The 24281-nt window shown below is 44.7% G+C and overlaps 1 protein-coding gene across 5 annotated transcripts in view; it reads right to left on the reverse strand.

Moving 5' to 3' along the window:
• ATP6V1C2 (ATPase H+ transporting V1 subunit C2) overlaps positions 1 to 20524 on the reverse strand; it is a 22039-nt gene extending 1515 nt beyond the window's left edge. Inside the window, exons 1-12 of one of the 5 annotated variants that reach the window (XM_037391404.1) lie at positions 20435 to 20524; positions 19335 to 19493; positions 17709 to 17776; positions 12318 to 12403; positions 7514 to 7608; positions 6753 to 6844; positions 4366 to 4464; positions 3241 to 3309; positions 2208 to 2300; positions 1719 to 1812; positions 1328 to 1425; positions 801 to 930 (exon numbers count right to left, since the gene is read on the reverse strand). In XM_037391404.1, coding sequence (XP_037247301.1) covers positions 801 to 930; positions 1328 to 1425; positions 1719 to 1812; positions 2208 to 2300; positions 3241 to 3309; positions 4366 to 4464; positions 6753 to 6844; positions 7514 to 7608; positions 12318 to 12403; positions 17709 to 17776; positions 19335 to 19463 — 1053 coding nt within the window. In that variant the 5' untranslated portion in view covers positions 19464 to 19493; positions 20435 to 20524. Of the gene's footprint in view, positions 1 to 800; positions 931 to 1327; positions 1426 to 1718; positions 1813 to 2207; positions 2301 to 3240; positions 3310 to 4365; positions 4465 to 6752; positions 6845 to 7513; positions 7609 to 12317; positions 12404 to 17708; positions 17777 to 19334; positions 19494 to 20345; positions 20415 to 20434 lie in introns of those variants that run through there. The other 4 variants (XM_037391405.1, XM_037391406.1, XM_037391407.1 and 1 more) reach the window with 4 other exon arrangements.
• Between the last annotated feature and the right edge of the window lie 3757 nt (positions 20525 to 24281).

Consider the following 24281-nt stretch of genomic DNA (forward strand, 5'->3'; position numbering starts at 1 on the left):
AAGAAAACAATATGACTTTAGTACAGGTAAACAAACTGTTGCACAGTGCCAAGCTACAGTGGACTGCTCTTGCACTCTTCTTCCACAGGTGGAATAGAGTTTTGTATTTGCTCTGCTTAGGATAGGGGACTCACCACTGAGAATGTGGTGTTTGGTGCTTTCAGGCTGCCTCATGCAGTTAACATTGAGATGTCATGCTTGGCTGCAACTTTATGAGCACGTATTGTAGCGTTCTTGTGTGCTTCAGCTCTAGAGCATCTCATTTATTTCCTCCTCCCTTTGTTCACTGGGAATCTTTACACTTGCTAGTTTTAGGCTACTTTAACACCCTACTGGTTTATCATGATTATCCTAAATTGTTTGTGCACTCAAGATACGGGGAGGGAGAAAGCAAGTACTGCTGCCTGCTGAAGTCAGTGACGCTTTTTTAAGGGGGACAGAGGCATCCCAGTCCTAGCATTTAGTTCTGAAGTCAATTTCCTTGTGTGTATCTGAACATTTATAGAACTGAAGCTTTTTACCTAGAGGAACTGCCATAATTGAGCAGACCTGTTTCAGTCTGATAGCTGCAAGCATCAGCTCCCTTCAACAGAAAACATAAGCCATCTTTATGCATCTCCATCATGATCTGAGCCTGACTGTTACCCTAATCCAACCCCTAACCTCCAGCGATTAGCGCTGCATCCAGGGCTCCTAGCACTGCAAGGTGTGAGGAGATGCGTGCTCTAGCACCTGGGTGCTGGAAGTGCCCACGTGGCTAAGTGGAGACAGGCTACAGCATGTGCAGTCCAAATACATACATCCATTATACTTGCTGCTGCAACTTCATCCAGGTGTTTGAAGACCACATTGAGGACGTCCCTGAGGCGTTTTACAGACTTCCTATTTGGCTGCAGCAGCATCGCTTGGAAATTCACTGGGAGGCCATACCTTGAAATACATCAACGTACACGATCATCTGCTGGGAAGGGACACACCTTTCTACTCCTGCCCCTCTCCCTCTTCAGTCTTCTGGCATGCTAGCTGGCGGTGTGTTTGCAGAAACAGTTGCAGCGGTGGTGTGCTGCCTCATCTGAAAGCATTTTCTTTTTGAAGCTGAAAGTCAACTAAACAGCATCTTTCTTTCCCACGTCCCCATAAGTTTCCCCAAAGAACTGGTTTTCATCAGCTTTTTGTGTCACCTCTTTTATGATCATCAGAATTGTCTCCCATGAGCTCCTGGAACGAGGTGTGTAAGGGATGTTCCACAAAGTAACTGCCACAGGAAGAGCTCTGTACATTTTGACTTCTGCAGGTGTCTGACAGCACTGCGTGTTTAGCCACTTACCTCAGAACAGATTCAACAAAAACTCTCAAGGCTTTTACATGGATCCAAGCCACAAATGCTTCACTGAAGTTCACCTTCAGCCAGCGCAGTAACGGGCCCTAGGAGAGGAGACACCCCATCGTTGTGATCCGCTCCCGGTGCGAAGCAGTTCTGCAGCTAGCACCACTGAGGCCATCACAGGCTGCTGAGATAATTCTCAGGCAGCCTGTTAGTGGCTCCCAGTTTATCAGAAACTCGAGCGACCTTGGAAAAATTGTGTTCTCTATCCAGTGCCTGTGTTTTCTGGGCTAAATGGTCTGTTGGAACCATAAGGCTATGAGTGAGAGGTGCTTAGGCATGCCAGTAGCAAAGGCTGTCACTGTGTGGGCCATCAACTTTACGTGCTACTTACGTATTGTTGTTTCTTATCGGAAGCTAGTTTCATCAGCTCTTCCTTTTCACATTTCAGTTCCTTCTCATCAAAATAAAATTCTCGAACCATGAACCTACAATTGAATGACATTTGCTCTCAAAAGCTGCAGTCCAAGCAATATGCATGCTTATTTCTTTTGCCTCTGAAGAAGCAGGTACAGGATGTTTCAAAGTTGCTAGCCGTTTAACCAACTAAAGTATGTGGAGGGTGGGAGTTGAAGTCACCCCCAGAAAGCACAAGAGCAGGAGGAACAATTCCAGAATCTGTAGTTTGGTGCTTAAAGAACAAGATCACTGCATCTGCTGCCAGAGCTCCTTCCCACCCTGCCTTCTCAGTGGCTTAAGGGCAAGCAGCAGCCGGAACAGTGAAGTCCTAAAAACCAGTGATGGATGCAACTGTACAGCCTGCAACAAGCCTCACCTTATCATCTGCTTGCTGGCTCACCCCACCTAGCAATCTGCTTCTTACCTGTTCTCTCTGGCTTTAGCCTTGAAGTCATCCATCACTTTCCTAAATAGGGTCACAGTGAAGAGTCCTCCCTCTGCATCCTCAGCAATCATTCTGTGGGAGAGAAATCCACTGCTGTGATTTGACATGGCAAATCCCTCATGCCTTCTTTACGTTCCTCTTTTGCAATTCTTTTTTTTTTTTTCATTCACGATACTGAACAACATCCTGCTTTTCAAGAACTGCTGTGACTGAAATGGGAAACCAAGACTTTACTAGCACTGGCCACGCTATCTCCAATGTAAAACTCCCATGAGTTAAGTTCCTGAACGCATCCTAGTACACACACGTTCTGCCTGCCTGCTTTTTCTGTGATTCCTGGTAATATTCCCCCACTTGCCATGCACTTGTGTTTTGGTGACGGGCAGCAGCAAACAGCTTGCTTCTTTCTCTGTGCTTTCCACTTCTTCCATTTCAGGTAACAGCGCTGTCACCTCTTGTGCCCTGGAATGGACCCCATGGTCTGTGTGAGCTGAACAGTGAGATATTTAATTCCTAGGAAGGATTTTCTTACTCCAGGCAAAAAGACAATTTAATACAGCATTTTCTAATGCAAATGACAGTACGCTGAAATATCCTATTCTACAGCAGAAAGCAATTAAAGATGCAAAGACAGCATTTGATCTTTGTAAAAAGTAGTTTCCGTGAAGTTGTATGTGACTGCACGTGTCTGAATTATGCCTGAATAACTGTAAAAAATTGTATGTTTTACACAAAAAGCAAAGGGCCTTGTTGAAAGCAGAAACAACTAGATAAAGAGAACAACAAGCTACCTGTAAAAAAAGACTAATATTTTTTTTTTCTTTCATCTGCACTTCTCTTCAACAGAGTAACTTCTGATTTCAGTTGAGAATGAGATTGGGTAAATCTGTATGTCAACAAGGAGCCCATGCATTAGGCAAGTGATTCCTTTCAGGATCCAGCCGTTTGAGGGGCTGAAATACGGCAGGGATGTCTGAAACATACAGGGAGCCTAATTTGGGATTTCACTTACTTGGTGGAGCGAGGCACTACCATATCGGAGAGGGATTCATAGGTCTTCTGCCACTGTACGTAGCTTGACCTTTAAGCAACACAAGACAAAGCACAGTAAATAAATACTATATCTTAGAAGCGAATGTGTTGATAAATACAGTTAAGCTAATGGCTTAGGGTAGAAAGGTTAGAGCCCTTCATGCTGGGTTATATGACTGAGGTATTTTAAGCCTCTCCTGACCTTTCCTCTCCTAGTCACCAGCCAGGGAGACACTTCCCGCAACGATGCACCCTCAGTCCTCACTTTGGGTCTTGGCATGAGGAAGGAGCCAGAGCAGGAAGCTGATGGTGGTAAGAGCGTGGCTTTTGGCACATACTTCCAGGCTGCCACACAGCATCCCATGCTCCAGGAGCCTGCACAAGCTGCCCCCGATCCACAGGGTACATCTGCTGTGTGCAACATCAGAGCTGATCTGGTGCTACACTGCAAACACCGCAACTGCCACCGCTGGGGAGAGGGGCCAGGGGGATGGTAAGAGTTTGCAAAGTGAGAACACTGTTTACAAGGGGAATCTGAAAGAATGTAGATAACAAACTCAACAAACTCACCTCAGATAGCTTTTTGTAACATGGTTTTCATAGACAGGAAAGTGATGGTACATACTGCATGTGTGTGTTGGGACAGGGCTATAGGGAGAGGAAAAGTTTTGTGGGGGCTTCTGAGAAAGACATCGTGTGACTTCTGTGCAGGCACTTACAAATACACAGCCAGCAAAGGCCTTCTGAGTTTGACAGGTCTAATCCCTTTTATAAACTGGCTAAGGTTCATCAAGAATCTATTTTTCTCTTTTTTTTTAACTTGTACTAATCCTATCAAGAGGCTGTTTGAGAACCCACTCTGTAGCCATTAAAAACCTACATCCCACTTCTATCCTGGTCCGAGTTTGGAGCAGTCTGTCTCTTGCTTTTATGCCAGGACCACCCTTGGCAGAAACCGTGCTTTCCCCCTCGCTAACAGCTCCACCCATGCCCCAGCCACGGTGCTGATGAGCTGCCCCAACCTGACCCAGCACCACCTGGATCCGGTGCTCGGGCCTGAAACTCCACGCCACGCTGAGCGCATGTGCACGCACTATCGCCTTACTTTGGCACCACGACGAGCAGCGTGATAAGATACTCGGAATTCAGAACAAAGTCTTCTTTATGCACAATGTCTGCTAGGGTCCGGGTCAGCAGATTTCCCCTGTGGTGAAGAAGTCAAAGAATAATATGACACTAGCAGGAAGCTAGCAGCGGCACATGAGAGGTATTGTGCTGCAGGTATAGCTGCTAATAGCATATACTGGGGTAAAAGCAGGCTAGGAAAGAGATTTCTAAAGGACACACCTATACTTCTAAAATGGCCATTTAGTTATTTTTACTGCAACTAAAAAGAATAAAAAACCAATACTAACGGCAGGATATTGGTGACTAGCATTAGGCTAGTTTATGCCCTTTATGTGAAATCGCACCATTCTGCTGCTATTGTTTCTACACTGAGGGTACAGATCCTTGGGAACTGCACATCTGAGGTTACCAGCCCGCTCCCAGTCCTTGCTGCACCTTGTGGGAGGCACCTGCTTTCTCAGGCTGCCTGTTGAGCTGCCTGTGGGACCATGCTTCAGTCCATGTAAGCAATGTTAGTATGGACCTAAGCCATCAAAGCAACCCTGGCACACCTGGACTGCCGTGCACAAGCACACGGAGACACCTCCAGCTGAAGGACAGCGGGAGCAGTGTTCATATGCAGGTGGGACCTGTCGGGGGGGGGGGTCTTTTCACAGCCTAAGCCCACTTGATCACATTGAGTCCCACTCGTGCCGCACACCTAGGAAGTATAGATGGCTGGGACTGGCCGGGCACGGCTGGGAGGCACTAGGTGTGTATGGGCAGAAAGCAGCCACCTTCCCTGTCGCTGGGCAGGAGTGAAGAATGACCTGAATCAGTAGGTTTTGGTTTGAGGTTTGCTGGGCCAGTCTAAACGTTAATTAACTGGCAAGTAACACGTTACTAGATGTTTGTTCGACCCAAGCTATCCGGCACCGGTAGACAACCAGAGATGCCAGCATTTAAATGTGGATGGGATAGTGAGAGGAAGATAGGCCTGGACCACGAGGTCTCCATTCTCCCTCATTGCCTTGCTGGAGGTCTGGCACTGCTCATGTTCCCCACCCAGAGCTCCCGCCTCTCTCCAGCTGATGTGGAAGCTGGAGAGATGCTGCAAGAGTGGGCTGGGAATCTGAACGGCATCAAAAAAGGGGAAATGGGATCTAATGTCCCCTTGTCCCTCCTACCCGTGGTTATCCACATGCACACAGCCTGAGACAAATGTGTCTTACGCTTGTCTATACCAAGCTGGAAGCAAAGGCCAGTGGTGCTGGGGGGTGGTGGTGAGGCATGGCCACAGGAACTTAGCAGAGAGAGGGGGAGATGTAACTGTGAAATGGCTCTGCTGACCGACCCTCTTGGGCGCTGCAGTCCCCATGTTGAGCAGGTCTCCGTGAGGGATAGCATCTTTTTGACAAACTCATTCTGAACCACCACCTGGAAGTATTTTTTCTGTGGCTTCTGGTTGGGTTTGGTGGCGTTGGTGCCAGGCATGCTCATTTTAGCTCCACATTCAGGACAAAATTCCAACTACCCTTGAGTCTGGTTTGAGCCCCTGTGAGTATCTTGCTTGAGTAAAGGCTGGTTTCTGGGCCGGCTGCCAGCCTGGCTGGCTGCGGTGCCAGGAAGGTGAGGACCTGTGTCCTGCACCCAGAGCAAGGGGCTGGAGTAGGAAAGAGCAGCCCACATGAGCACGTGCTGGCTGGGGGCTTGCATAGCATCATCTAAGTTGCTTTAAATTTACTACTTACTGGGATTTAATATTCTCCCCAGTGATACCATGGAAAAAAATCCAAGTATCAGTACTGACAGGTAAAGACCATAAGCAGTTGAATACAAGAGAGAAAATGCCCGGGAAGCCCTGACAGGCCATTACCTGAACCAACAGAATAAAAAAAGAAAAATGTAAGTGGGATGCTGGTGAGGTACGGGAACAAGCAAGACAGAGCTCTTTCCTATGGGAGTTTTGCAAATGCTGTTCAGAACATAGGAAACAGCTCCATCTTGCAAAGGAACACACCAGCTGACCCAGCTCATCTAATTTCTAATGCCCTAAAATCTCACCAGAACAGTATGGTGCATTTGGTTTTGACTCTTTCCAAGACTGTCTGCTCACACCGCCAATAAAATCTTATTAGGATCTGCAGCTGTGATGATTTGAGATTTGCTGATGCTATTATTCTTGATTTTGAGATATGCTGATCACACCAGCTCCCTGTCTCCAGCTTTTCTGGGTCTACAGATGCTTAGCATGCCCCAAAGGCAGAAAGATTTGCTCCCACCAGAACACACGTGGTCCACTGCACAGCAATGGGTGTGAGCGTGCACTGTCCTCAGTTGAGCCCTGCAGCCTTCCAGATGCAAACAGGCATGTGCTATACTTACACAGTTTTTTTCTCCAGGCTTTGCAAATTTCCTTTAATGTTGTTGTATGCAGCTGATCGGGTCTTTAGGTCTGTTTCTATTTGAGTCACTTGCTAAAACAAAGCAAAAAACCAAAGTGACTCAATGCTTGAGGTGTTGTCCTCACCCCCTCCCACTACCTCTGCACCTTAAGACAAGGTCACAGCTGCCAGCCCCTTGTAAAACCACCTGATCGTGGCCCAGAGGGAGCCGGTGTCAGAGCTCCCCTGTGGCAAAGGCGTCTGCAGAAAGCAGGGTTCAGGGAGCTGCTGCTGCCTGCGTTACAGCTGTGACTAAGGAGCAAGTTCACGGTTTCATATCTTACTTGTTTTGAGCAACACATCACATCTTTCTGAAAGGACTGACAATCTAAATAATTCATCCAGCCTGCAATGCATTTGATTTAATGTCAGGCCAACAATTTTACAAAAGAACTCCAAAATGGAGAATAATAAGGCAGCATAGGAAAGACAAATATTACAATGAAGGGGGATTAAAGAGCAGAAAGCATGTCAATGTAATCCGGTAAATCTGATAAAGGGCCATATACTTACAGACTGGATAGGTTTAAATACATGTACCATTATTATTACAGTAGAAATTAAAATAGCATCAACTGCTTCAGTGCAAAGTGTGTGTTTCTGCCTGCCCAAACCACAAAGCTCTCACTGACTGGCATGAGAGGAGAGACCAAAAACTGCCAAAGGACATGCTGACATCTTAAAATGTTGAGTACAATTTACCTTTGCTAATGCATCCGATATATTCTTCAGTGGCTGCTTTATGGGATATTTGGCCATGTCCCACTCAAACCGTGTCAGGTAGCTAATTAGGTCAACTGAAAATGCAAAGAGATGCATGAAAGCAGATAGCTCACCAGATGGCAGGTCAAAGTTTGGGTAGTAGTCCCCAGCTATAGCCTAGGCATAACTTTGATTAACATTAGAGACAAGAGTGAACCAGAAGCCTACCTCTGAATCCTCATAGAAATTTGATCAAGATCAAATCCACACAGATCATATGCCAAATCTAATTATCTTTCTAAACATTTGCAAACTTTGAACCAGAAATCTTCTCTGCATTATACTCAACAGTACAGAACAAGTGTTAACTGTAAAATTAGCTGTATCAGCAGAACACAGCAACGTGCAGCCATTCCTCTTCCCAGCAGAAACAGCTTCATGTAACTTCAGTCTTGATTATTGCAATATGCCTGAATTTAATCCCAGCAAGAGCTATCAGAAAAATACTTTATTCCCAGGACCAGCAGTAATACTCAGGGTTGTTGAGTTTAATCAAAAGTATTAAGAGCATAGCTGATGTCACTTCTCTGTGATTCAGTCAAGCACTCACTAGAAATCAAACAAATTCAGGTGCAATGAGGAGTTCCTCACTGACCTTGCACACAAAGCTCTCCATCTTGCACAAAGCTATATCACAGTTCCCTAAATGGATACATCCAGTCACAGCATCCAGTAACAGAAATTCACAGCAAGACCCTGAGCATGCAGCCTCCCATAACAAGGTACCCTTGGACCATGGGGAGCCAAGGCTGCTCCCCAGGATCGAGGGATGACAACACGTACAACACCCAGCTCTCAGAACGGGATCATGCTGTTTCACTCTGAAGACCAAAGCTCCTTAACATTAGAAAATGTTAAGGCTTGGTACCCTACAGTACCAAATCAGAAGTTCTCCTCTAGCAGCTCATGAAATCAGACAGCTCTTTACCTGAGTCTGAGAGCCTTCAGGATGCCAAACACACCCCTACATAGTGTTCTTGGGCAGCTTTATGGGATGGGATGAAATCACACATCCTGCCACAACAAGCAGAGGAACTGGGGCTGTCTCCCTGTGGGTTAGGGAAGCTAGAGGAAGGCAGCAGGCAGGGTCTCAATGTCTAGACAAAGAAGCCAGAGGCACTGTCACCTGCAGGGTGGGCTTCCTTCCAGACCAGGAGGGTAAACATGGAGAGTATCTGGGAAGTGGCTCTGGGGAGATGGGGAGCAGAACAAGTTCAAGGTGCCAAGTAAAATGAGGGGCGTGCTGCATTCAGTGCTCCTTGCTGCCTTGTCCAGAGTTAATTCAGTCCCATAGCAAGGTCTGAGCACAATTTCTTTGGGCTGGACTTCCAGGATGTGGGGAAAACTTAATGAACTGAGATGCATGAGAAGGAGTGTGAAAAGTTGTTGCCATATGACCAGGCTGAGGGTACTACCCAGTCTTGTGTGATACTGAATACCTTTGGCAGGTGAGCGCTATCCTTTCCATGGGCTTCTCTCACCCCACAACAGAGTCAGTTTACCCTATTAGATTTCCAAAGTATGGAAAGTCTCATGTTAGGAGGAATCAGGCTTCTTAGCAAGGGCTAAACTGCCTGGGAGGCAGAGAGCACCAGCATGATGGTGTTCTCCCCCTCTTTCCAAAACCGCAGCTGTGTAAAACTCCCCCACATCCCACGGACAGGAGTCACGAGGCAAAGATCTAACCTTTCCTGCTAGGGCCTGATTGGGAATCAATAAATGCTGCTGCACTGGGAGGGTGCAGAAAGTGGGCAAAACTGCAGAAGGCAGGGACAGCTATCCCACAGCTCCTGGTGTGCAGTTCTCCGGCACTGCTTGCTCATGATCTCCAGGGGGAAGGCAGGGAAGTCAAAAATACTTGAGCGGCAAATTTCACCGAGCATTTTCAGCATGAGGTACGCGACACAAGGATTTCATCCTGCTGCCCCTCTTTCAAGCTTTCTTGCTTTGGCTTTGCTAAATTCAATGGGAATAACACCTGCAAGAGGGCACGGTATCACTGGGTTGCATGGAGGAACAGGCTCTTTAAAGACGGACACTGACCTATTTATAGCTGAAGAGATATGAAAGTTCCCTGAAGACCTACACATGCCCTTTCTATCCTTGCATTCCTGGAATCTCAGCAGAATTCAAGTGTTAGGCAGTGAAGCACAGCAGGAGTTCTCAGCCTGTTTTACAGGTTCACTCCTGAGCAGCGCTCTGGCACTGGTACAGTTTAGTTAAGCAGCCTGATCTTGGGGATGGCACAAACTACTGTGAACACACTAGCAGAACTGAGCTTAAAATGCCAAGCAGTCCAAACACCCTGCTGTTCCTGGAACAGCACCCTTCACTTATGGAACCTGTCAAGTCACTTCTCAAAGACTTCACATAGCTGCCTATCCAGCCCAGATGCTTCCTACCTACCCCAATGCACTCACAGCTGCCCAGGAACCCCACAGCCTGAATCTCTTGTAATTCTAATTTACTAACTCAGCTCTAAGAGACAATGTTAAATACCTTCCCTTCAAAACACTTAATTCTTCAAAATTGTTATGCTTCCTGTTTTGCTTTGTTTTGAGCTTATAAAGAATGGAGTTATTCCACCACCTACCAAATTTTAAAATTCATTTGGGTTTAACATTGCTATAAATGGAAGAGAATTTGGTCCAAATCTTTGAAGAAAAACTTTACTTACATTTCACATTTTTTATTCTGCCATAAGCAAGAAAGCATCTCCTGCTGTTGTGATATACTAAAACTCCCTTTATTACACAAACACATATTTCCCTCTTTGAGAGACATCTCCGCATGGCTGCTTCTGACTGTTGTCCACTGGAAAGCAGTGTGTGTGTTCATGTAACTAAAAGTGCTTGATTTTCTAGTATTTTGCATTTTTCTTCACAAAAACTTAACCAAAAATTTGGTAGACACACAGCCAACATCTTCATCAGTTTGTGCACCAAACTGTTGTCAGGATTATATACAATTGAGCTAAAATCAGAAAACTTGTGTAACATAACAAAATGTGAGTTGGGATGGTCTAATAGTCTGAAATGGGACCATGCAGCAAGAAGTTGTTCTTATATTTTGTTTCTGATTTCATGACCTCAAGGAAGTCTTCAATTTCAGGGTCCTTTTGCTAAACAGAAAGGGAAGGAGGAAAAATTCATACAGCAAAGCTGCTTCTGCTTATGAAGTACAACACTGCAATATATTAGGGGAATCCTCAATTTTTTAAGATGTAGTCAATAATCTTGGAAAGGTTAATGTCTTAGTTTAATATGATTTGTTTGGATGACAAAATCCAGAGGACAGAAATTAGTAACACATACAAGTTATTTCCACATCCTTCTATTACAACATATGCAGAGCTGATAGGAAAGGAAAACGGTGTATAAAGAGGAATCAAAGGAAATAAGTGAAACCTGTTGTTTCTCAAGTCATAGGGATATCGTGATCAAGCTACGAGGTTGTTACTTGAGAAATCCATCGTAACCTGATCACTGTATCTCTACAACCAGACCAAGACTTGTCTCTAGCACTAATGCACACAAATGCATGCTTGTAACAACACAGCAATCATCAATCCTCAACATACTTTTGAGACATTTCATTTTATCCTTTAGTCCTGAAACACAGTAAGTGGGATTATTGTACTTGTCAAGCAGTTGCCCTCATCCAATATCAGCCTTATGTCATGCAAGGAGGACATTTCTAGAAGAACTTCCTCCTCATCCTTTACTCATACAGATCTGAAATACAACATTGCAAACAGTCAAAGAGGGATGGAGTGTGCACTCTTAATTAAAAGCATAATTCTACAAGCCTGCAATTAGCATGTGTAACACATCCAATTTTGTTGTACTTTTCCAGGATAGCTGGGGAGGAATTTGCTTTGAAACACACTCAGGGTCTAACAAAACATGTGGAGATCTAGGGGCAATCAGTTTCTAAACGTTAATTTTGTCCTTGACACAGGGTCCCTTTAGGGCCTTGAGTACCATAGCAGATAATAAAGGGGGACATTTAGTTCATGGAGGTTATAAAACCACCACGCTGACTGCTTAGAGATGATGTTGGGGAGCACACAGGTAGTGGGCTCTCACAGCCCTTTGGCATATCAGAAGTGTCCCTGTTGTCACTGCCTGCTCTTCTTTGCTACACAACTGCTGCCAGCCAGGGCAGGACACCACTGGAGGACACGTCCTCTTAACAGGGGTAGCATGTGCATGTCCTGCCAGCCCCTGGCGCAACCTGTGAGTGCAGCCCTAGCTTCACATCTTGGAGCTGGTGCCTGACACATCCACCTGTAACGTCAGAAATCTGCAGTTAACAACGTGATCCATCCCAGCCCAGTAGGAGGGAAGGCAAATCACTAACAGATCACTGACGGACGTCATGCAGCCACACTGAATGAGATTTAGCTGCCTGTAAAATACCAAGCCCATACAGGGCACAAAAAGGTGCTAGAGCATTTTAGGAGTGAAGAAGGATGTCTCCTGCTTTCCTCTCCACTCCTCAGCTCTGACATTAGAAACTAGCCCAGTACTAATTGCTAAACACTGTCCTGGAAGTGAAACTGGTGCTGGATATAGCTTCTGCTAACTTTGAGAAAAATGGAAGCAGGCTAGGTGTGTTCTTAAAAAACTTTGCTGATGGATGTCCTTTCTAACGTGTGTTTCAATTCCACATGTTTATATTCTGAAGCAAACAAAAGCAGCATCAATGCATTAAAAAAAAAAAACACATTCACAGCACCTACCTCCATTGGCCAGAAGATTTTCCTGGACTTTATCTTTTGAGTCCTCCATAACTTCTCCTATGTACTGGGCTATTTTCTTTATTACGCTTAGATGTAACAAGAGAGGCTTTGTTAGTGAAGAAACAAATTGAATATAGAACAGTTTCCACAATGATCTGATAAACATGGAGATGCCCAAACAAAACACTTCTGAAGCAAGCAGGTTGATCTGCAATTCAAATGATGATAAACTATCTATGGCATACTGCAGAACTAAACGCCTTACTTCTAAATACACTGATCTCTACAAACATATAGGTAATATCATCTCCCCAATGCTCTAGACTTTCAGAAGACCAAGATTCAGTCTTCTCTACACTGATGATACTTATAGCAGAAACAAGAAGGGAACAAACCCATGTTTAAAACTCCAAAAGTGATGGAGGACAAGACTGAAAATCTGTTCCACAGGATGCTAAATAAACCCTTAGGGCTTGCTGAGACAAGTTTCTTACAAAGTACTCCGGGAAAAATGACAATGTTTGCTTGATTGACAGAAAGAATTTCCTTCTTATTCCTCTTCTTTAGGGTGCTCTTTCTCTCTTCTCTTTAGCATGGTGGACAAGAAACTCCTTTAAGGTGTGGGAGAGCTAGATTCAAACCTTCATTCTGCCTGACTCAGAGCAGTGATTTGAACAGAGCACCTCCTGGAGAACATTATATCAACCGAGTTACTTATTCTTTGCTTATTTTAAAAAGAAGATTTATTAAATCCTTCCAGAAGTAGATCCCCCTGGCTCTAGTCGAAGTACCTATCTCATACAGGCCAAGAGCCTTTCCAGCTGTTCTAGTAGCCTCAGTTCGTTATAGCAAGTACTGAGTACTATACTGTTACAGTAGTCAGAAATACTCACAGAATTCGGCCCTCAGGTCCCTAACCATTTCAGGTTGACTACTCTTTGTAAAAAAAAAAAAGCAACACCTCAACAGTAACTGCATAATGATGAAAACAGCAGAGACATGAAGTGGACATAATCCTTGGCATAGGGACAGGGAGCGGAGCTTAATGGCAGGGTTCTTTCTTTCCTTACAGAGGGGAGATTACTACAGCTGCAGGTCAGCTGGAGACTGAGAGGGCACCTACAGTGTTTGGACAATGTGTGTTGTGACATCCTCTGGCTTTCAAGAGCTCAGGAAAGGGGCTTCAGGCCAGGTGCAGATAACATGGAAGCATCAGAGAAAAGTATTTTCTTTGATGTACTGCAAAGCAGTTACATGGGCCATTTAAAAGCAGTAATTCATGGAGGTAAAGATTTCCTCTATCTCCATTCCTGTTAAGAAACTTAATCTTTGGAAAGGTTTTCCAGTCCTGCGACAGGGAGGAAAAATCTGAGATCGCTGATGCTGCCAAGAATGGAGTAGTCAGAATTCCTGCTACTTGGGATCATTCAGCCTGGAGAAGGGAAGGCCCCAGGGAGACCTTGTTGTGGCCTTTCAGTATATGAAGAGGGCTTATAAGAAAGATGGAGAGAGACTTTTTTACCAGCGCCTGTAGTACAGGACAAGAGGTAACAGTTTTGGTAAACCAAAAGAGGGCACATTTAGGTTGGACATTAGGAAGAAATTCTTCACTGCGAGGGTGGTGAGGCACCGGCACAGGTTGCCCAGAGAAGCTGTGGATGCCCCATCCCTGGAAGTGTCCAAGGCCAGGCTGGATGGGGCTCTGAGCAGCCTGGTCTAGTGAAAGATGTCCCTGCCCATGGCAGGTGGTGTGGAGTAGATGATCTTTATAAAAGTTCTTTCCAACCCAAACCATTCTTCTCATGACCCTGAACAGGCGCAGTTCGGAGTGCCTGTAGGAGGAATATACACCATTGCACTCCGGTTCACATCCTTCCCTCAGGGCTGCTGCAGTTTTTCACCATTTGGCTGCAGCCACTTAGGGACCCAGTGCGAGCTCAGCGCTGCTGGAATACAGCACGTTGCCCACACTTGGGCTGCAGGGACAGTGCAGGGATGCACACAGCCGTTCCCCGTCAGCTGTGAACTTGCCAAACACTTCTGCAATTTTCAGCTTGTAGACACAGCTGGTTTTTGGCTCCTTCACGATGCTCTGGGAGTCCAAAGGAACTTGGAACAAGACACAACTCCAGCCCAGTTGGTAAGACCAGTACCGCAGGAGCCTACAGATGTTACAGAGAAAGCAGGCAACAGGGAAGTGTATAAACCAGTAGCTTTTCCAAGGGGCCTGAGCTGCTTTTATTACTGTTCAGTGCAGCTGGCAGCTAACCTGACAGCTGGGAGACAGTTAGCTCTGGTCTCTCTCCCTAGGTATAGATGGTGGGACAGGGATGTGCTCCCACGCACCTGGCAGACCCAGCTGCCCAGGCGAAACTTGGCTCCTTTCCAGCCCACATGCCCCAAGGTCTCTGCAGCAGGGTATGACCAGGATATATGAGTCAGAGAAATGCTCTCCAGTCCTGGCTTAGTCTCTGTGCCTTGCCTTGCCCCCTGTGAAATGCAAGTGGGATTCACCCATCTGATACATTCCCCATGCAAAGACAGAACTCGCACCCTGTGCACCACTGATATCTGAAGCAAGCGAGAGGAATCAGACCTTCGGAGCTGCCCCACGGACTATAGCGACATCCAGCCGCAAGCAGCTTCCATATTCAACTCTTAAACCTCTGGCTGAGATGATATGAATCCCACCTTGAGCAAATACCATGCTCAAATGATGCGTTATAATAGGAGAGGGTTTCAGCTAAACTGGCTCAAGAAGCAGTAATAAAAACATGTAAAGAGAGTAACTCCATTTAAGCCTATTATTATGGCTTGGAAGACTCTCACATTTTGTTTCCAAAATTGCTGCAATGTCATTACTTTCATTAAAAAAAAAAAAAAAAGTCTAAAATTTTAAATTATAGTGTGTATTAAAAGGTACTACCAGCTAGGCCTCTGAAACACTGCGGAGAGCAGAAGCCCCACAATCTAAGGCCATCGCAGAATGCTCTGCCGACTGAGGACCCCGGAGAGCCCCCAGGTAAGAGTGACTGAGGGGACTGTCAGCTTGAGAGAGCTTCATGCTGCCACACGGTGAGACGGAAAAACACTCCACCTCCCTGTGTAAATAAATAATAAAAGTATGTGGAAACAATAGATCCTGCAAACTCTTGCCCCTTCTCTGCTGTCCTGGCAGAAGGCAGCGCTGACAGGTTTGCACTGCCTGACTTTACTGCAGTTGTGTTTATCTAGCAACACTTTAGCAGGTAGCTGTTTCAGAGGAGCAGGAACTTAAACGTTCAGGTCATTTGAACAGGCTCGTAACCCTCTGGATGCAGTTTACTTCAATGAAGCACGGTGCTTGGCATTTTAACCCTTGAATCACAATTTAGACTAAAAACCATGGGCATTTATTTAACACAAAATGCTTTTGATGATCTTATTCTTGTGGGAGTTGATCTGTTAATACACTTACTGTGTTTTACTCTAATGCATTTTTCTTCTTTTTCACATTTTTTTCTTATTTTTTAAATCTTGTTGATCTTTCTTGGTTACCTAGCTCAATAAGCAAACGAGACAAATAAGAAGAGTCCTTACCCCAGCAGGTTATGGTGGAAGGGCCTCACTGACCCCCTTGCTTGATGCCTATAGCATGTCATGCAATAAAAGTAATTACTGTCATTAAAGGGACGATTAGTGGAGTAAAGTAGCATTCGGCTTGAACAAGGAGCTGTACCATGTCATCAAATTAAGACAAAGGTAAAAGAAGGAGCCAGTGAGCCTAGGCAGCTCATGGTGACATTGCACTTAAAACTACCCTCCATGATCTTACATGGATCCTACAGTCAGATTTTCAGAAGCCCTAGTTCTTCACAAAGCTGGGAATTAGTGAAGCCCTTCTGAAAATCAATTCTGCATGATTTTTGGCAGCCCTCAAACTCCGATCACACAGTTGTTTGCCTGCTGTGCTGGCTAGACACACTTTCCATTAGAACAGATAGCAGGTATCGGCACTATCTCTTCCCGAATTTGCCCTCGCTCCCACTTCATGAAGAATCTCTGCAGTGCAAAACAGAGGCCTGAACATGTTTACAAAGAATTTGGGGCAGATATTTTGGCAGAGTCTCAATGGAGAAGGTTTTCTTGATGAATTAAGTTGCTCTGTCCTGCTAAAGATCCTGAAAAAACTAATATGGTTTAGTGTTAGGTAGTACTGTGAGGAGCACGGAGTTGGAGTCAATGATTCTTACAGGTCTCTTCCAACTCAAGATATGAATCATTAAAAAAAATGTAAAAATAACAATGTTGTGTGCAACCCAGAGTGATTAAATGCAATCATCCTAATACAGCCCTGCTGTAGCACCAGTACAATAAAATAAATTTAAAAGAATCCTACAGAGAAAGGTACTCTAGCAGACTTACTTTTACCTAGACTGTCTAGCATGGATGTAAACAGTTTATATAGGTGTTTCTGTATGTGTTGGCAATTGCCAGACAAAATCTGTTAAAGTATCAAGCATATTTAGGCAAGCAAATCCGTATCAGTCCTGGCTGGGGGGGGAAAAAGGCAAAAAGCTTCAGAGTTAACACATGCCTCTGTGACCAAGACCACAGCTACATGTGAGGTATGCTTCCAAAGCAAAAAACCTCACAAAAAACACACACACACACGCACGCATGCACACACACAGACACAGACCAGCTTATACTTTCATTGCCTCAACAACAAAGTCTACCTTGTGCCATGAACAATCTTACAACTTGGCATGTTCTCAGCTTGTTGTACTGTATTGTTCTCTGTACACCCAGGTCAGTTTGGCCCAAAAAGCGAACTAGGCAATGATCACCAACGAGTGAGTCTTTGCCTAAGTAGGTTTGATACAATGTAAGTCAATATTGTAGTTTTCAAGGAGTTTAAAAGCCTGAGAGATTTCATTCACAACTTACTCCTTGGAACTCCTGTATCTGGTAGAAAAGGGGCAGAAAGCTTCATAGAAATATGCTGGGGAAAATAAGATCAGGGAGGGCTTCATATTCTCTAAATGCTTTTCTTATAATTAAAGTTTCTGGATGGGAGGATGTTGTTTAAAAAAAAAAAAAAAAAAGAAAAAAAAAGAACCTTTGTAAGCAGTTTACTTTCAAGAAGCAGCCTCCCTAGCACTGCCACTCAAACAGATTGCTGTGCAGGCAAAGCTATCATGGACTTATTTCAGCTAAATTTTAAGGAATGATCCTTTCTTCATGATGACTCCATGACAATCAACACAAGGGTTAAACAAAGCCTATCCACTTCAGTCCGGTAATAGTCTGGGCTGAACAGAGTCAGACCAAGGTGAACACAAGGACATACCGTCCCATAAAAACAATGTCTGTTTCTCATTTGTAGGTAGTAAATAAGATCTATTTTACCTTTCAGCAAAGCTATCAAGTTTTCCCAACTCATCTGACAGACCAACAAGAGCATCCAGTGTCCCCACCTGTGCAAAAGATGAGAAGTAGGTGAAAGATGCACAAGTCTGTCTAAGGCTTCTGTTGGCAGAGTCTTAGGGACACCGACTTGTGTTTAGCACTTGTGAATTCAACAATTTGGCAAAACTTATATTTCCTTGGTGGAAAATAGAAGCAATTCCTTTACCGGAGACCTAGGGCATAAAAAGCCTTTTCCAGTAAAGGAAAAAAGTATGTATAACCTCAAGATTACACATCAGTGACTTCCTTCCCATTTTCCTTCCTGTACCATCAGGTTGCATAAACTAGTCTTTAACCTGATAAAATAGTGACTAGAAATGCACACAATATACATACAAACAAATCAGATGTACTGAGAGAACCAAGGGAAGCAGCACTTATTCAAAAGGGGGTCTCTGTCTGCGTTCTTTGCTATTGCCAAAGACTAAGACTCTCACAAAGCCATTTCCTCCAAGACCAACATCTGCTTTTTGTGACTGTCACAGTCATAACCCCATGTTTATGGTATTGCAATACATTGCTGAACCTTTTCTTGTAATGTTGCCAGCTCAACATTATGAAGGGTCAAGCTGAAGGAGAAGAAACAAATTTTATATGGAACAATTAACAGAATATTAACGGGCTGGTTGTATCTTCAGATACTGCAAATGCTTTATTTCCTTTAACATTAGCAGACCCACACCAACACCAGCTGCATAAGGCCCGTAGACAGCAAAAATACTAGGTGTACATGCAAAAAGCAACACTCTCAGACTGAAACATTAACGTGACAATTCAGTAGGTTCTTACTTGACAACAGGCTATGTTCCCCTTTTACTTGCATCCTTATGTAATCGGAATACCTCGCGTTATAACTGTTAATCTTTTTGGATTAAAGCCAGACCCTGGATGCACAAAGTGTAACTTCATTAAGCGATGGGTGATGGGAATGCCCCAAAGAACCGAGTTCTACATCTGCGGTAGCTCTGTTGACTTTAACGTAGCGTATTTGGATTTTTCATAGCCACAGGTAAAATAAAAATAAGGTGCAGGTCTTATAAAATAAGGATTAAATAATGCAAAGATACTAAAGAAATCACAGATTAATAATCTTCCTATTTATATGATGAGATGAAGCTGGGTAATGTAGCTGAATAAACATACACATCCATTTCCCAAGGAGTAATGTGCATTATAGCACAGTTCTCTCTGTCAGCCGTCTTACTGGCACGGTTCTAGATACTTAGCTACTTGCTTTGCATTAGTGACCCAAGATGTATGCCATACGACTTTCATGACTGGAAGTAAAGGGTAGAACAAATGCAACAGATTAGTTATTTAACTCATCCCACTCATCTTCACTCCTTGTATGTGTATCTTTCCAATGTGAAGGTCAGCTTCGAGCACAATGACTGCTTTTCTCTCTGATCAATTTTCAGTTGACTGAACAGAACTCATCCCCCAACTGCAATCTTCTTCTACTCTCTGCGTATTACACCAAAAGGTAAAACCCACATTTACCCCAAAAGTCTTTAGCCCTGGCTAATGCTGCTGTATTACCCATACACAAACCTCTTCCTCATTTACCTTTAAGTCTGGAATATGGAATTTGCTGTTGCTGGACAGGTTGGATTTCAATGTCACTGTGTTCATTCTCTCCCATGCTTGCAGATTTGTTTTATCTCCCGGGGCAGAAATTAGCCAGAACTCCGACATGATCTAGTATTTTCCTTTTGCTCCCGGTTACTGTGGAAAGAGAAAGCAGGTAAGTGGCTAAAAAAGCACCAGACAAAACGTTCTCTTCCCTAAGAACAGAAGGAGTCAGAATGGATCACGGAGGGTTTTTTTTTTCTCTTCTTTTTTTTTCCAGAAACACCAGGAGAGCAAGTCAGTCCTACATCTGAGACTGAAATGGAACGTGACCTTCTCCAGAATGTCACGGAAAGAGTGCGTCTGTTCCTCCTTTCCCAGGGTTGTTCCATCCAGTTTCTGAATGAAGAAATGAAGCTTCCTCCTCCCCTTTCCCTCCCAGCCTCTCCCATTCCCCTTGCACCCTTAAGTCCAGTCTCCACTGTGGAGTTCGGGGACCTCACTAAATTATCTGAACATAAATAAGGCTTTCTGCTTGATAAATGGTCCCTTTCAAATTTTTGGATACTTGTAAGCAAAAGTGAAAGCAAGACGGAAAAAGACCCCTGTCGAGCACACAGGCTGCGAAGATGCCGCCGGCGGGAAGCGATACTGCTTCTTTCCCCGTGTTTTCCTCCCCAGGCTGGATAGGTAGGCGCTGGAGGAAGGCGAGCGGCGGCGCCCAGGCACCGGCAGACCCACAGAGCTACAACGGCGGCGAGAAGCCACGGGGGCCAACCCCACCGGCGTTAGCCGCAGGCATCAGGGCAGCCAGCGAGCGGCAGACCCCCGCGCCGCGCCCCCTTCCCCCGCGGAGCCCCCCGCCCGCTCGCCCGCCTCTGCCCCCCGGTGCGTGGGGAGACGGCGCGGCCGCCGCCCCCCCCCGCGGGACTGTGCGCGGCTGCTGCCCGGGGCCGGACCCTCTCTCCGCCGCGGGGCCCGGAGGCGCGGCCGCTGCCCGGTACGCACCGGCTGCCGGTACGGAGGGCGGCTGGGGGCGGCCGGCCGGCGGGGAGGCTGGGGGGCTGCCGCGGTGGGATCCCGCCCGCCGCCCCTACCTGCGCGCTCCGCCGCGCTGCCCCCCGCTGCCAGCCCGGCTGCCGGGGCGGACGTGCCCGGTGAGGCGGCCGGGGCGGAGCGGGGCGGCGGGGGCCGGGCGGGCGCTGGATGGCCGCCGCCGAGGGGCGGGGGTGCGGGGGAGGCTCCCGCCCGGCGGGCAGGGCTGTAGGGGCGCGGCAGCCCCTTCGCAGCCGGCAGCGGCTCTGGCAGCTGTCTTTTTTGCTTCTTTTGCTGCCCTTTAAACTCGCGCAAAATAGCGCAGCGGCCGTTTGTTGTTATCAGACGCTGACTGCCCTTAGCAAGTCTGAAGGTTCTGGAATAATTCAAGAAACTCTTAGGATACCTTCGTTGCCGGGAGTTCCCGGTATTTCACAAATACGCGGTGCAGAGTCTGCAAGGTAGCGGTGCTTCCTCCCCTGGTGATGCTCTTCCCTGTGGCTTTTAGTCCTTACGAAGTCTTGAGTTTGCCTTACGTTGCCTTAAACCTCCTTAAGATACTGGGACTGTGTCCTAGGTCTTGTGGAGTCCTGTTCTGCTGAGCCTTCCACACCAGAGCCCCGAAGGAAACAAACGTCTGAACGCTTCAGGTACCTTTGAGCGGCATCTTTGCAAGCAGGAATTTAACCCCCTCAGACAGTACACGGTGCATCCCGTTCTCATTTTCCAGTTGGGTGATATAATCACCATGCTGTCTTACAGCGCTCGGGCAATCTCTCCCGTTACTGGGGTTTTCTTCAAAAGACTGAATTTTTTTTCTCATGTCTCTGCATATCAAATGTAAATGAAGCCCCACAAGGAAGTAAACAGAAAGATGCTCTTGGCTTTCCATGTGATCTGTCCTGAACTGAGAGGATTTGAGATGCTGGGGCCAGGCAGGTCTGGTCATGCACAGAAGCAGAGCTCTTGACACTTCCAAGAACGTTAAATGAAGGCCCCTAACAGGCTTCTGTACCTCCAGCACTAGGCAAAAGCAGCTGATGTAAGACATCCTGAATCATAGCCTTGGACCTGGACTGTTCCATCTAAATCGTACTTTAGGTAGCTAACATGCAGGCCAAAGGCTCAGACTCTAAATTGATAGACTCTTTAGACTGGCCCAGGATTCATCTTCCCTTGCTTCTCTTTAACGTTTTTAGTGATATATAAAAAAAGCAATTTTTTATATGTCATGTGTGGAGGAGGAAAGTCTCTACTGAAAGCTCTCCAGAAAAAGACACCAAAACGATTTGTGGCTGAAATAACTATTCTCTCTGGTTTTTGGTTTTGTCTTCCCCCCCTGGTTTTTTTCCATTTATTCTTTCTCCTTTTTAGGCTAATTAAATATCCAGTGCTTATAACCGTGATTATTCTGGTTCTTTTCAACCATGGTGTTCCCTAGGGCACAACAAAGGACTTTGCAGAAGTTGTGCAAAAACCCTAACATATTGATTTGTGTGATGGCATTCATAGAAATAGTGATTGTCTAATCTTCTATTTTTTTTGTTTCTTTAGACTATATGTTTTAATAATGAAAACAGAATTAGCTGATGTTTCAGTACGTACATCATGTATTTCTACCCATAAGAAGGGTCTGAAAGGTATAGTAAACATCATCACCTAGATAAGGCAGTTCTTTCCTGTCTCAAACCAAGTACAGTTTTCACTGGATCCTTGCTGCAGTCTCAAGCCATGGAGATGCTTTGCATGATTAATTTTAGAAATGTTACATTCTCATAAGCTTCTTAAATTTAGAATTCTGTCAGTTGACACTAGAGTTAACAGACGGGAAATGTTACTTGCTGCAGTAGCGCTAGCTGTTGGGGATGCTTCTGTACACACAGATATTATAGTGAATAAGGTAAAATCCAAGCTGAAGGGGTTGTCAGATTTCTAGATACTACAATATATGCTATTTCCTTCCTAAGTGTTTTTATTGCAGCAATGTCACTTTTCTTATTTTTTCATATGGAATCATTTGCTTTTGGTTACTGTTATTACAGTGGAAAATATTATGCTACTTAATTTATTGGTTTAATAGAAAATTATCAAAGAAACATTATATTAATACCTAAGCAATGTCTGACTGAATGTTTTCTATTATCACATTTTCTGGTTTCACTGTGACTTTTAAACGTTTTTTTCCCCCCATTATACATTTTTTTAGGCTGTATGAAGCAGCAGTGAAGGTGGAGGAGGGAAGGAGCATGCAGCACCACATGCCATGGGATATGGAGAGTGCGCCGCACACTTTGGCGGTAACACAGCTGTGACAGCTCATATCTCCCCTGCCATTTCCCTGACTGATCCTTGTGATGCCATGTGATCTCAAAGCTGTCTAATTCCCCCATGATCATCATGTGTCTTTCTGCTCCCTTTGATCCATCAAGACACTGAACCTTTCTCTGGCTTTGCCTCTCTCTCTGTTTATGAGCACTTCCTCAGATGCCACACTAAGGAGCAAAACTCTGTCTCCAAACAGTCATTAAGAGTCCTGAAATATCCTACTTGAAGTATCTCCCAAGGCAAATTTCTCTAATGGATAACCAAAATTATTTACCTAGACAATTATGACATTGACACTAATGGGAATGTTAAGTTTATGTTTTAAGCTTGCAAATCAGCAACCACAGAGCTGTAGTTCTCTATAAAACAATTTATACATCTATCATGTGCATTACCTATTTAGTCCTCTAGTAATGTGTATGGGTTTTTTCCTCTGCTTAGAAAGAATCTTTTAAATCCTATTTCCTAGTTCTGTGTGTTTTATTATTATTGTAGCAATGTATTTAAAATTACAGTCTAATATATTTCAGTGAAGGAACTATTAACTAAGTTGATAATGGGTAATAAATTATTATTTGAATGGAAATATTTTTCTGTGTACTTTTAAGATCAGTGTGCAAACGACTTCTTTATTATAATTCCGTAGCGGTGTATCTATTTCTTAAATATGTTATTTGGACTACTGGTTAATCACTGTCTCTGTACATTAAGTGCAGCAGAACCTCCCTGATGAATTGCTTTTGTACACTGAACATGAAATGCTGTTTCAATGTGAATGTACGTGGCAACTTGTACTTAACATAATGTATGTATGTGCTGAAGGGGCACTGTGCAGTCGTCATCAGAATCAGTAAAGGTAACATGCGGGTTGCTTATCACCACATTGTTGCACAACACTGCACCACCATGTCTGTCACCAGGTAATGCACATAGCAAATTCTGACAAAAGAATGAAAGAAAAAGCAAGCAAAATGATTTGCTCTTGGTTGAAAGCATCCTGTATCACACCTGTTTTCAGTCAGTATACTTACCTCCTCATCTATGTTCATCTGGATGGAAAATCTGAAAGCATATCATTACTACACACAACAAAGATTCATTATATATGGAAGCAAAATGCTTTGTCAAAGCTTCTCCTGCATTATTTAGATCCCGACTTATTTAACTCTGTAGCAAGTGTATCAGGCAGATTTGGCTGCTCTTAAGTTATCTGGATTGAAATGTTAGTAGTTCACATTCTAGTTGATCTTTTCTCCTTTGATTTTCTAAGAAGTCTTAAATGTATGACTGCCCAGGCTCAGATATATCAGCTCTTCCTGAAAACTAAATTTGACTGAAAAGAACAAAAAGTTAATTTCAAGCAACTTGAAATAAAGCACTGTTTACCGCTGTGCAGCCAGAACCTCTGAGTTCTGCCCTTCTTTGTTTGCACTGTGATCAGTTAAATGCATCTACAGAATGGACAAGAAGGTCAGGAATCCTTGTGCAGTCTCATCTAAAGAAAGTTATAGAATTCTCCAGTCTGTAAGAATCTCCAGTGTTTTACACATCTAGGAATTAATTGTAGGTTCAGTCCTCCTGACC

This window comes from Falco rusticolus, chromosome 6 (assembly GCF_015220075.1).
Source record: "Falco rusticolus isolate bFalRus1 chromosome 6, bFalRus1.pri, whole genome shotgun sequence".
Taxonomy (NCBI): domain Eukaryota; kingdom Metazoa; phylum Chordata; class Aves; order Falconiformes; family Falconidae; genus Falco; species Falco rusticolus.